General features: G+C 47.3%; 1 protein-coding gene across 1 annotated transcript; it reads right to left on the reverse strand.

Moving 5' to 3' along the window:
- Window positions 1-221: 221 nt before the first annotated feature.
- On the reverse strand, window positions 222-1,216 carry LOC123106723 (NDR1/HIN1-like protein 26). The gene has a single exon (XM_044528812.1). The coding sequence runs from the start codon at window positions 1,104-1,106 to the stop codon at window positions 474-476; it is 633 nt and encodes a 210-aa protein (XP_044384747.1). The 5' UTR covers window positions 1,107-1,216; the 3' UTR covers window positions 222-473.
- Window positions 1,217-13,837: the final 12,621 nt, after the last annotated feature.

Below are 13,837 nucleotides of genomic sequence, written 5' to 3' on the forward strand. Positions count from 1 at the left end.
TATTTACTATCAATACTCCACTAAGACTAGTCCCAATGGGAAGTAACTTAGACTAGTAACATTACATTTTACTAGGCTATGTTACTACCTCCACAGTGGGTAGTAACATATGTGTTGTTATGTTATGGTTCATTTATTAGCCTATAGACTCATATTGTCTTGTTATGTGTGATGTTACAGTAACTAGCTAAGTTACCACCATCACCTTTTTCATCATTAAATATGTGCCACATAAGCAAAATTATCTTGAAAAGTGTGATGTTACTCTCACTGTGGCCAGCCTAAGCCTTTTACTCCGTTAATGTTTAAGGATCGGTTAGAGTTGGCCCAAGTATACAACAACATAATAGCCCTGTAATTAAGCAGACGCTAATCCCGTCGATCTTCTCCTAGCTAGTACTTGCAAAGACGTTAATTAAAGTAATTCATCAGTTGACTGATGCAGATAATGTATACGTGTGTAGAATTATTATTCATTCGATGGTGACGGCGCACTCGGTGCCCTGCACGACGACGGCCCTGAGCTGCGACGGCGCCGCGACGGCGACGCACTCGGCGGCGAGGGCACACTCGCCGGACACCCAGGCCGCCACCTTCCACCGGAGCCGCCCCTCTATGCGCAGCCTCAGCAACGCCGGTGACCGTCCATCGGCTGCTTCCTCCGCGGTCGCCTCCGCCGCCGAGGAGAGGGAGGCGGAGAGCACGGCTTCGCCCTGGGCCTGCTGGAACGGCGGGAGGGGCCCGGCGGTGGCGAGCTGGAAGCCCGCGTAGGAGGCGCGCGCCCGGAGGCCGTCGTAGAGCGCGGCGGCTCGCGCGTTGGGGTTGTGCGCCATGAGGGCCGCGTCGAGGCGCACGAGGCCGCCTCCGGTGCTTGCGTTGGAGGAGGTTGCGGTGGCGGCCAGCAGCGTGAAGCGCGGAGCTGAGGGGCGGAGGGTGAGCCAGAGGATGATACACAGTGCCAGCAGCGACGCCGCGCCCGACGCCGCCGCGATCAGCAGCCGTCGCTGGCGCCAGCCACCGGAGTGGTGGTGGTGGTGGTGGTGGTGGCGGCGCTTGGTGGCGCAGTCCCGCGGGGAGTGGTCGGGGTCATCGGTGATGAGGGACATGGAGAGATCAGAGATGGAGTGCCCAGCAAGCTGACTAGCCGAGCTGCCCAGCAAGCTAGCTAGTAGCGCAAGAGAACAGAGCACAAGAGTGGGGAGGGTCTGTCCGAGGGCCTGAGATTTAAGGTGTGTGAGTGGGGTAGTACAATCAGTGAAGTCTCAATCATCATATTAGGTTTTAATGTTTTTCTCTGGTTAGTTGTAGTAGTTGATATACTACTCCCTCCGTTTTGAATTATTTGTCGCAAGTATGGATGTATCTAGATGTATTTTAATTTTATATACATCCATTTCTACGACGAGTAATTTGAAACGGAGGAAGTACTAGTAAAGACATCTTTTCAGTTACATGCTAGTTATTATGATGAAGTATGGTGTATGCATGGTTTCTTGCTTTGCTTCGTGCTTCGTCAACCATCATGCTTTTCTCTCCTCTATTTTCCTTTTATCAAGACACAAGAGAAGAAAGGCACCAACCCTCTGCCTGCCTGCCTGCCTGCCCTGATGGAGATTGTGGAAGATGGCTGGCTAGGCTACATGAACCACATCACATCACAAGATGCTAAAGCCGCAATGGAAGATGCGTGTGTATATGCACGGTTGGTGAACTAGCCAGCAGCTAAGATCACACAAGCGCTCCTTCGCTTCAAGCTAGATTGCAATCATCATATTCCCTCCGTTCTTAAATATAAGTCATTTTAAAGATTTTAATAAAGATTATATACGAATGTATATAGATATATTTTAAAGTGTAGATTCACTTATTTTGCTTCATATATAGTTTACATTGAAATTTCTAAAATGACTTATATTTAGGAATGAAGGGAGCACAAGCTAGGATTGAAAGGAGGAACCAAGGAAAGCAGCCTTTCTATTTCATCCCGCTTTTTCACAAAGTAGGGAGCTAAGCTAAGCTAGCTATGTGTGTGATGGATCGAGTAGGAGGTGGGGGTGGAGATTCTTGTTGTTTGGGTGTGAAGCGTGAGTGAATTGCCATCAGCGGGTAAAGGTAACCCACATACCAAAGTGGATTCTGGAACATTCAAATCCACTACCTCACTCATCCTCCAGCAACCCCATATTGCTCCTCGCAGTAATCAATCGCCATAGGAACTTTGATACATAGTTTATTCTAACAACCTGGAGTACCAAATCGACATGCACATGTTAAAATTGTCGAATATTTACCTCAAGAAACAAAAATTGTCGAATATTTTGTACAAGAGGCTATGGTTGAACTTAAAGTTGGACATGTAGACAGATAAGTTGTGTTTGAATAGGACGTATGTAACCCATGCCTCCTATATAATGTGTGGGTAGACGAGAGTGGATGTTCTGGACGCAGCGGCATCTGAACGCTGCAATCCAACCACACACTTTTATCACGGTGATCTACGCATATGCATTGTTGGTCCAGCATTTAGTCAAGATACAATAGAAAATACAGGGCCAGGGCGTACGGGATGCCTGTCTTGGCAGACGAGGATGGTCCACAAAAGATATAAAGGTGAGTGATGGTGCACAAAAAGGCGTCTCTCTCTGCCACACTACAAGGGTGGCGTGTATCTTATGTGCATGCGGCGTGCCTGCACATCCGCCCCCACACACCAATTCTGACTTGAGACACAGATACAATGTCCCGAATGGAGCTTGTTCCGGCGAATGGAGAGGAGGCGGCAGCCGCCATGGCTGACGCGTGAGTGAATCCCTGCTTCGTCTTCTCCCAGCCTGCTCTCGTTCTTTTTTCATGGTGTTCGGATGTCAGATTGGTTCCCTGCTGTTCGCTGCTAAGGGAGCTGGATTGCTTACCGGCAGAGCTGGGAATCTACCCCTCGTCCCCGAGCACGAAGTGATTCAAGTTGTTTGAGCGGCGGCGGTCCTTCTCCGGGCGACGCCGTGTTCAGGAAATGGCCGGATCCAATCACCGGCGTTCATGCACCCACCTGCACGGTCTCCGAGAATGCGTACTGGTCTCCTACACCCAAAAGTTGCATGGTCCGTGATCCTGCGCGTTCGAGCCAAAAGTCGCATGATACAGTGCCTTATGTCAGAACGTGCTGTCAGCTTTCAGCTTAATATACGTTGCAAACAGAATTCCAATGCCCCACTATACTCTAACTAGCACTATCCTGGTGTGAATCGCGAAGGGCCGTGCGCCGTGGATGCCGCGGGTTCAGATGTCTGCACTTCTCGTGGGTAGACACACAACATAACGTGCGCAACATAATAGTACATGTACGCAAGGGAGCCGGCGGCATTTGGCGGGGCCCGAACAAACGGTGTGCAATATTGTAGCGGTATCAACGGGAAGGAGTGTCCGCAGTCATCCCTGGGACGTAGTCAATGTATGGTGAACCTCATTAACGAGTCTCGGTGTTGTGCCTCTTGTATGATTGTTTGTCCTTAAATAATCAACTACGCCCCTCAGATTTTTAACAAGTAGTATCATTAGCGAGTTTTGATGTTTGGTGGTCGCGATGTGTTTACCTAGAGGAGAAAAGCTTGATATGGATCTGTGTTTGTTTGTAGAGAAGATGTCGCCGTGAGGCAGCATGTATGGCTGACGGGACAATATGAAAGTCAGTGAATACGGGAATCAATCAAGAGAGCACAACAAGAAGAAGACGGCAATGGTGTATTCTGGTCGAGTCACCTAGAGTTATTCATACTCAGAGAACCTAGTTTCAACATTTCAGAACTACGGAGCCAATCTCAGTTGAAACATTCTTTGTTTGCTTCAGCTCTTCCGAGTATGAGATTTTTCGTTAGCACTTTTCATCCCTCTCGTTTGCTTCTTTGTGAGTCACAGTATAAATTTGGTACCTTTTTTTTCACTGGAACTTTCGAGCTATGACTCAGTCTTTCTTTGTGGATCCTTTTTTAGAAATGATATGTCTATTTTGGTACTACCAAGAAATTGGTTTACCCGGTACTTCTGAGCCGTTCTATTTTCACATGAAAACAACTACATTTTTTCATTCGGAACCACCATTTATCTTTCTATCAATACTTCCGAGTATTGTATTATGTCTAGTTTCTAAATTTAGCTTGTCCGTTTAAATTTATTTGATCTGTCTCGGTAGTTCCGTAAGTTTTCTTCCGGTACTTCTAAGTTAGTTACTTTTTCGAGTAATAGTTAGATTTTGGATCCTCTATAATATTTTCACATACCCTTTCGTGGCTACATCCATCATATCGATTTCACAGACCCCAAGTCACACACCTCCCTTCGCTCCACTCCATTCCATCCATCCACCACATAGAGTAAGATAGATCCAATTCAAGGATAGAAGAAGAGAAGTGTTCCCATGTCACTTCTTTGATTCTATGAAGGGTGTGAAACAAACCCGTTCATCTACACGCGATTGCAGAATGACTTTGGCAATCTCCTCACCGTCTTCGGACTCTACCGCCCATGAAAGGAAGTCGGTGACTCCTGACGACAGCAAGTACCCCAGCTCAAAGAGGTGCTGGAGATGTGTTTCAATGGCGGTGGAAGCCATACACTTCCCCTTCATGTCAGAGACAACCTTCAACTTCCATTTGCCGCCGGCGACGCCCTTGTCGTGGATAACCTTCTTGCCCATGTCACCGCCCTTGGCCGGATGTATCTTGGTCAATTTCAAGGCCATTGGATGACGGTGGAGGAGAGTGCACGTGAAGGAGAGCATGGAGCAAGGAGAGCGAGAAGGTTTGGGCAAAGTAGGAAATGAAGGCTGAGCTCTCGGGGTTGAGAGATGGAGAAGGAGGAGAGAAGCAAATGCTCAAGCGTCGTGACCTTGCTTGGTAGTTTTCCCCTTATAAACCCCTATGAATTGAAAAACAACAACAATAACACCGTGCCGCACGACATCATAAACTACCTCATATCTCACTAACGCACACATAATGCACACAAGGGTCAAGGTGTGCCATCCAGTCACGTCATCATGGTTGACAAGGCATGGCCTTAATGGGCCCCGCACCCCTTCGCGCATGTCACGTGACCGACGATCAACACGATCGAGATGATCTGGCTCGACCAGCTAGACCGAAGACTAGTATGTCTATTCCAAAGGGCCCGGGCTCAAAACTTTGAAAGATTTCGCATGTACTTCGCGGGAAGCCAGTTTCTCGGGAGAACTTTCCTCTGTAGTTCGGCGTCTATACCAACAATTCAGGATTAGATACGACCGCCACCCATATCGGTAGGTAGGATTCCAAGAGCATACCGACTAAAGAAATTGGCCATAATACACAACCCATTCTCTCAACCGGATTGATGATGTAGATTCACTCTGAGGGAACCTTGGGAATTGTTTATGATCTTGGCAAGCTTGTAGAAGTCCGTGCCTCATATCAACTTTGCCCAAGATGTGGCCAAGTTCGAAGACCGATTCAAGGGCTAGTCATGGTGTTACCACCCAGGGGTGCTGTTGGAAATATGCCCTAGAGGCAATAATAAAAGCATTATTATTATATTTCCTTGTTCATGATAATTGTCTTTATTCATGCTATAATTGTGTTATCCTGAAATCGTAATACATGTGTGAATAACAGACACCAACATGTCCCTAGTAAGCCTCTAGTTGACTAGCTCGTTGATCAACAGATAGTCATGGTTTCCTGACTATGGACATTGGATGTCATTGATAACGAGATCACATCATTAGGAGAATAATGTGATGGACAAGACCCAAACCTAAACATAGCACAAGATCGTATAGTTCGTTTGCTAGAGTTTTTCCAATGTCAAGTATCCTTTCCTTAGACCATGAGTGTAATTCCCGGATACCGTAGGAGTGCTTTGGGTATACCAAACGTCACAACATAACTGGGTGACTATAAAGGTAGACTACGGGTATCTCTGAAAGTATCTGTTGGGTTGACACGGATCAAGACTGGGATTTGTCACTCCGTATGACGGACAGGTATCACTGGGCCCACTCGGTAATGCATCATCATAATGAGCTCAAAGTGTTCAAGTGTCTGGTCACGGGATCATGCATTGCGGTACGAGTAAAGTGACTTGCCGGCAACGAGATTGAACGAGGTATTGGGATACCGACGATCGAATCTCGGGCAAGTAACATACCGATTGACAAAGGGAATTGCATACGGGGTTGCTTGAATCCTCGACATCGTGGTTCATCCGATGAGATCATCGTGGAGCATGTGGGAGCCAACATGGGTATCCAGATCCCGCTGTTGGTTATTGACCGGAGAGTCGTCTCGGTCATGTCTACATGTCTCCCGAACCCGTAGGGTCTACACACTTAAGGTTCGGTGACGCTAGGGTTGTAGGGATATGTATATGCAGTAACCCGAATGTTGTTCGGAGTCCCGGATGAGATCCCGGACGTCACGAGGAGTTCCGGAATGGTCCGGAGGTAAAGAATTATATATAGGAAGTGCTATTTCGGCCATCGGGACAAGTTTCGGGGTCATCGGTATTGTACCGGGACCACCGGAAGGGTCCCGGGGGTCCACCGGGTGGGGCCACCTGTCCCGGGGGGCCACATGGGCTGTAGGGGGTGCGCCTTGGCCTACATGGGCCAAGGGCACCAGCCCCAAGAGGCCCATGTGCCTAGGGTTTCAAGGAGGAAGAGTCCTAGGAGGGGAAGGCACCTCCTAGGTGCCTTGGGGAGGAGGGATTTGTTGGAAATATGCCCTAGAGGCAATAATAAAAGTATTATTATATTTCAATGTTCATGATAAATGTCTTTTATTCATGCTATAACTGTATTATCCGGAAATCGTAATACACGTGTGAATACTTAGACCACAATATGTCCCTGGTGAGCCTCTAGTTGACCAGCTCGTTGTGATCAACAGATAGTCATTGTTTCCTGACTATGGACATTGGATGTCGTTGATAACGGGATCACATCATTAGGAGAATGATGTGATGGACAAGACCCATTCTTAAGCATAGCATAAAAGATCGTGTAGTTCGTTTTGCTAGAGCTTTGCAAGTGTCAAGTATCTCTTCCTTCGACCATGAGATCGTGTAACTCCCGGATACCGTAAGAGTGCCTTGGGTGTATCAAACGTCACAACGTAACTGGGTGACTATAAAGGTGCATTACAGGTATCTCCAAAAGTAGCTGTTGGGTTGACACGGATCGAGACTGGGATTTGTCACTCCGTATGACGGAGAGGTATCTCTGGGCCCACTCGGTAATGCATCATCATAATGAGCTCAATGTGACCAAGGTGTTGGACACGGGATCATGCATTACGGTACGAGTAAAGTGACTTGCCGGTAACGAGACTGAACAAGGTATTGGGATACCGACGATCGAGTCTCGGGCAAGTAACGTACCGATTGACAAAGGGAATTGCATACAGGGTTTGATCGAATCCTCGACATAGTGGTTCATCCGATGACAACATCGAGGAGCATGTGGGAGCCATCATGGGTATCCAGATCCTGCTGTTGGTTATTGACTGAGAGCGTCTCGGTCATGTCTGCATGTCTCCCGAACCCGTAGGGTCTACACACTTAAGGTTCGGTGACGCTAGGGTTATTAGGAAGACTAGTATGTGACTACCGAATGTTGTTCAGAGTCCCGGATGGGATCCTGGACGTCACGAGGAGATCCGGAATGGTCCGGAGGTAAAGATTTATATATGGGAAGTTGTCAAACGGACACCGGGAAGTTTCGGGGTCATACCGGTATTGTACCGGGGCCACCGGAAGGGTTCCGGGGGTCCACCGGGAGGGGCAACCCCTCCCGGGGGGCCACATGGGCTGCGTGGGGCAGGGAGCCAGCCCCTGGTGGGCTGGCCGCACCCCCCTCCCTTGGGCCCATGCGCCTAGGGTTGAGGGGGAACCCTAGAGGGGGCGCCCCCCTTGACTTGGGGGGCAAGCCACCCTCTCCCCTCCCCCTAGGCCGCCGCACCCCCCCCCCTAGATGGGTTCTAGGGGGCTGGCCCCCTTCTCCCTTCCCCCTATAAATAGAGGGGTGAGGGGAGGGCAGCCGCACCACCCTCCAAGGTGCAGCCCTCCCCTCCCCAACACCTCTCCTCCTCTGTTGTGCGCTTGGCGAAGCCCTGTCGGAGTACTGCCTCTCCACCATCACCACGCCGTCGTGCTGCCGGTGGAGCTGTCTTCCTCAACCTCTCCTTCCCCCTTGCTGGATCAAGAAGGAGGAGACGTCTCCCGTCCCGTACGTGTGTTGAACGCGGAGGTGCTGTCCGTTCAGCACTTGGTCATCGGTGATTCGAATCACGTCGAGTACGACTACATCATCACCTTGCAAGCTTCCGCACGCGATCTACAAGTGGTATGTAGATGCAAACTCTCTCCCTTGAGTCGTTGCTTAGATGAACTCATAGATGGATCTTGGTGAAACCGTAGGAAAAATTTTAATTTTCTGCAACGTTCCCCAACAGTGGCATCATGAGCTAGGTCTATGCGTAGTTCTCTTTGCACGAGTAGAACACAATTTTGTTGTGGGCGTGGATTTTGTCATCTTACTTGCCTCTACTAGTCTTTTCTTGCTCAACGGTATTGTGGGATGAAGCGGCCCGGACCAACCTTACACGTACGCTTACGTGAGACCGGTTCCACCGACTGACATGCACTAGTTGCATAAGGTGGCTGGCGGGTGTCTGTCTCTCCCACCTTAGTTGGAGCGGAATCGATGAACAGGGCCCTTATGAAGGGTAAATAGAAGTTGACAAAATCACGTTGTGGTAATTCGTAGGTAAGAAAACGTTCTTGCTAGAACCCAATTGCAGCCACGTAAAAGATGCAACAACAATTAGAGGACGTCTAACTTGTTTTTGCAGCGATTGATCATGTGATGTGATATGGCCAGAAGTTGTGATGAATGATGAATTGTGATGTATGAGATCATGTTCTTTGTAATAGGATTCACGACTTGCATGTCGATGAGTATGACAACCGGCAGGAGCCATAGGAGTTGTCATTATTTTTTGTATGACCTGCGTGTCATTGAATAACGCCATGTAAACTACTTTACTTTATTGCTAAACGTTAGTCATAGAAGTAGAAGTAGTCGTTGGCGTGACAACTTCATGAAGACATGATGATGGAGATCATGATGATGGAGATCATGGTGTCAAGCCGGTGACAAGATGATCATGGAGCCCCGAAGATGAAGATCAATGGAGCTATATGATATTGGCCATATCATGTCACAACTATATAATTGCATGTGATGTTTATTATGTATTATGCATCTTGTTTACTTAGGACGACGGTAGTAAATAAGATGATCCCTTATAAAATTTCAAGAAGTGTTCTCCCCTAACTGTGCACCGTTGCTACAGTTCGTCGCTTCTAAGCACCACGTGATGATCGGGTGTGATGGATTCTTACGTTCACATACAACGGGTGTAAGACAGTTTTACACAGCGAAAACACTTAGGGTTAACTTGACGAGCCTAGCATGTGCAGACATGGCCTCGGAACACGGAGACCGAAAGGTCGAACACGAGTCGTATGGAAGATACGATCAACATGAGAATGTTCACCGACGATGACTAGTCCGTCTCACGTGATGATCGGACACGGCCTAGTCGACTCGGATCGTGTAACACTTAGATGACTAGAGGGATGTCTAATCTAAGTGGGAGTTCATAATTTGATTAGAACTTTATTATCATGAACTTAGTCTAAAAACCTTTGCAAATATGTCTTGTAGATCAATGGCCAACGCTAATGTCAACATGAACTTCAACGCGTTCCTAGAGAAAACCAAGCTGAAAGATGATGGCAGCAACTATACGGACTGGGTCCGGAACCTGAGGATCATCCTCATAGCTGCCAGGAAACAATATGTCCTAGAAGGACCGCTAGGTGACGCTCCCGTCCCAGAGAACCAAGACATTATGAATGCTTGGCAGTCTCGTGCTGATGATTACTCCCTCGTTCAGTGCGGCATGCTTTACAGCTTAGAACCGGGGCTCCAAAAGCGTTTTGAGCACCATGGAGCATATGAGATGTTCGAAGAGCTGAAACTAGTTTTTCAAGCTCATGCCCGGGTCGAGAGATATGATGTCTCCGACAAGTTCTACAGTTGTAAGATGGAGGAAAACAGTTCTGTCAGTGAGCACATCCTGAAGATGTCTGGGTTGCACAACCGCATGACCCAGCTGAACATTAACCTCCCAGATGAGGCGGTCATTGACAGAATCCTCCAGTCGCTCCCACCAAGCTACAAGAGCTTTGTGATGAACTACAACATGCAGGGGATGGAAAAGACCATTCCTGAAGTGTTCTCGATGCTGAAGTCAGCAGAGGCTGAAATCAAGAAAGAACATCAAGTGTTGATGGTCAATAAGACCACTAAGTTCAAGAAGGGCAAGGGTAAGAAGAACTTCAAGAAGGACGGCAAAGATGTTGCCGCGCCTGGTAAGCCAGTTACCGGGAAGAAGTCAAAGAATGGACCCCAAGCCTGAGACTGAGTGCTTTTATTGCAAGGGGAAGGGTCACTGGAAGCGGAACTGCCCCAAATACTTAGCGGATAAGAAGGCCGGCAACACCAAAGGTATATTTGATATACATGTGATTGATGTGTACCTTACCAGTACTCGTAGTAACTCCTGGGTATTTGATACCGGTGCCGTTGCTCATATTTGTAACTCACAGCAGGAGCTGCGGAATAAACGGAGACTGGCAAAGGACGAGGTGACGATGCGCGTCGGGAATGGTTCCAGAGTCGATGTGATCGCCGTCGGCACGCTGCCTCTACATTTACCTACAGGATTAGTTTTGAACCTTAATAATTGTTATTTAGTGCCAAGTTTGAGCATGAACATTGTATCTGGATCTCGTTTAATACGAGATGGCTACTCATTTAAGTCTGAGAATAATGGTTGTTCGATTTATATGAGAGATATGTTTTATGGTCATGCTCCGATGGTCAATGGTTTATTCTTAATGAATCTCGAGCGTAATATTACACATGTTCATAGTGTAGATGCCAAAAGATTTAAAGTTGATAACGATAGTCCCACATACTTGTGGCACTGCCGCCTTGGTCACATTGGTGTCAAGCGCATGAAGAAGCTCCATGCCGATGGACTTTTAGAGTCTCTTGATTATGAATCGTTTGACACGTGCGAACCATGCCTCTTGGGCAAAATGACCAAGACTCCGTTCTCCAGAACAATGGAGCGAGCAACCAACTTGTTGGAAATCATACATACCGATGTGTGCGGTCCAATGAGCGTTGAGGCTCGCGGAGGATATCGTTATGTTCTCACTCTCACAGATGACTTGAGTAGATATGGGTATGTCTACGTAATGAAACACAAGTCTAAGACCTTTGAAAAGATCAAGGAATTTCAAAATGAGGTAGAGAATCAACGTGACCGAAAGATAAAATTCTTACGATCAGATCATGGAGGAGAATACTTAAGTCACGAATTTGGTACACACTTAAGGAAATGTGGAATCGTTTCACAGCTCACGCCGCCTGGAACACCTCAGCGAAACGGTGTGTCCGAACGTCGTAATCGCACTCTATTGGATATGGTGCGGTCTATGATGTCTCTTACCGATTTACCGCTATCATTTTGGGGATACGCTCTAGAGACAGCTACATTCACTTTAAATAGGGCACCGTCTAAATCCGTTGAGACGACACCGTATGAATTATGATTTGGAAAGAAACCTAAGCTGTCGTTTCTAAAAGTTTGGGGATGCGATGCTTATGTCAAGAAACTTCAACCTGAAAAGCTCGAACCCAAGTCGGAAAAATGCGTATTCATAGGATACCCTAAGGAAACTGTCGGGTATACCTTCTACTTAAGATCCAAAGGCAAGATCTTTGTTGCCAAGAACGGATGCTTTCTGGAAAAAGAGTTTCTCTCGAAAGAAGTAAGTGGGAGGAAAGTAGAACTCGATGAAGTACTACCTCTTGAGCAGGAAAGTGGCGCAGCGCAGGAAACCGTTCCTGTGATGCCCACACCAACTGAAGAGGAAAACAATGATGATGATCAAGGTACTTCGGATCAAGTTACTGCTGAACTTCGTAGGTCCACTAGGACACGTTCCGCACCAGAGTGGTACGGCAACCCTGTCCTGGAAATCATGTTGTTAGACAACAATGAACCTTCGAACTATGAAGAAGCGATGGCGGGCCCGGATTCCAACAAATGGTTTGAAGCCATGAAATCCAAGATAGAATCCATGTATGAAAACAAAGTATGGACTTTGACAGACTTGCCCGATGATCGGCGAGCAATAGAAAACAAATGGATCTTTAAGAAGAAGACGGACGCGGATGGTAATGTTACCATCTATAAGGCTCGACTTGTCGCTAAGGGTTATCGACAAGTTCAAGGGATTGACTACGACGAGACTTTCTCTCCCGTAGCGAAGCTGAAGTCCGTCCGAATCATGTTAGCAATTGCCGCATACTATGATTATGAGATATGGCAAATGGACGTCAAAACGGCATTCCTTAACGGGCATCTTAAGGAAGAACTGTATATGATGCAGCCGGAAGGTTTTGTCGATCCTCGGAACGCTAACAAAGTATGCAAGCTCCAGCGATCCATTTATGGACTGGTGCAAGCATCTCGGAGTTGGAACATTCGCTTTGATGAGATGATCAAAGCGTTTGGGTTTATGCAGACTTATGGAGAAGCCTGCGTTTACAAGAAAGTGAGTGGGAGCTCTGTAGCATTTCTCATATTATATGTAGATGACATACTCTTGATGGGAAATAATATAGAATTTCTGGACAGCATTAAGGCCTACTTGAATAAGTGTTTTTCAATGAAGGACCTTGGAGAAGCTGCTTATATATTAGGCATCAAGATCTATAGAGATAGATCGAGACGCCTCATAGGTCTTTCACAAAGCACATACCTTGATAAGATTTTGAAGAGGTTCAAAATGGATCAGTCCAAGAAGGGGTTCTTGCCTATGTTACAAGGTGTGAGATTGAGCTCGGCTCAGTTACCGACCACGGCAAAAGATAAAGAAGAGATGAGTGTCATCCCCTATGCTTCAGCCATAGGATCTATTATGTATGCCATGTTGTGTACCAGACCCGATGTAAACCTTGCCGTAAGTTTGGTAGCAAGATACCAGAGTAATCCCGGCAAGGAACACTGGACAGCGGTCAAGAATATCTTGAAGTACCTGAAAAGGACGAAGGACATGTTTCTCGTTTATGGAGGAGACGAAGAGCTCGTCGTAAAGGGTTACGTCGACGCTAGCTTCGACTCAGATCTGGATGACTCTAAGTCACAAACCGGATACGTGTATATGTTGAATGGTGGAGCAGTAAGCTGGTGCAGCTGCAAGCAGAGCGTCGTGGCGGGATCTACGTGTGCAGCGGAGTACATGGCAGCCTCGGAGGCAGCGCATGAAGCGATTTGGGTGAAGGAGTTCATCACCGACCTAGGAGTCATACCCAATGCGTCGGGGCCGATCAAACTCTTCTATGACAACATTGGAGCTATTGCCCTCGCCAAGGAGCCCAGGTTTCACAAGAAGACCAGGCACATCAAGCGTCGTTTCAACTCCATCCGTGAAAATGTTCAAGATGGAAACATAGAGATTTGCAAAGTGCACACGGATCTGAATGTCGCAGATCCGCTGACTAAACCTCTCTCGCGTGCAAAACATGATCAACACCAGAACTCTATGGGTGTTCGATTCATCACAATGTAACTAGATTGGTGACTCTAGTGCAAGTGGGAGACTGTTGGAAATATGCCCTATAGGCAATAATAAAAGTATTATTATATTTCAATGTTCATGATAA

Source organism: Triticum aestivum, chromosome 5A (genome assembly GCF_018294505.1).
Source record: "Triticum aestivum cultivar Chinese Spring chromosome 5A, IWGSC CS RefSeq v2.1, whole genome shotgun sequence".
Taxonomy (NCBI): domain Eukaryota; kingdom Viridiplantae; phylum Streptophyta; class Magnoliopsida; order Poales; family Poaceae; genus Triticum; species Triticum aestivum.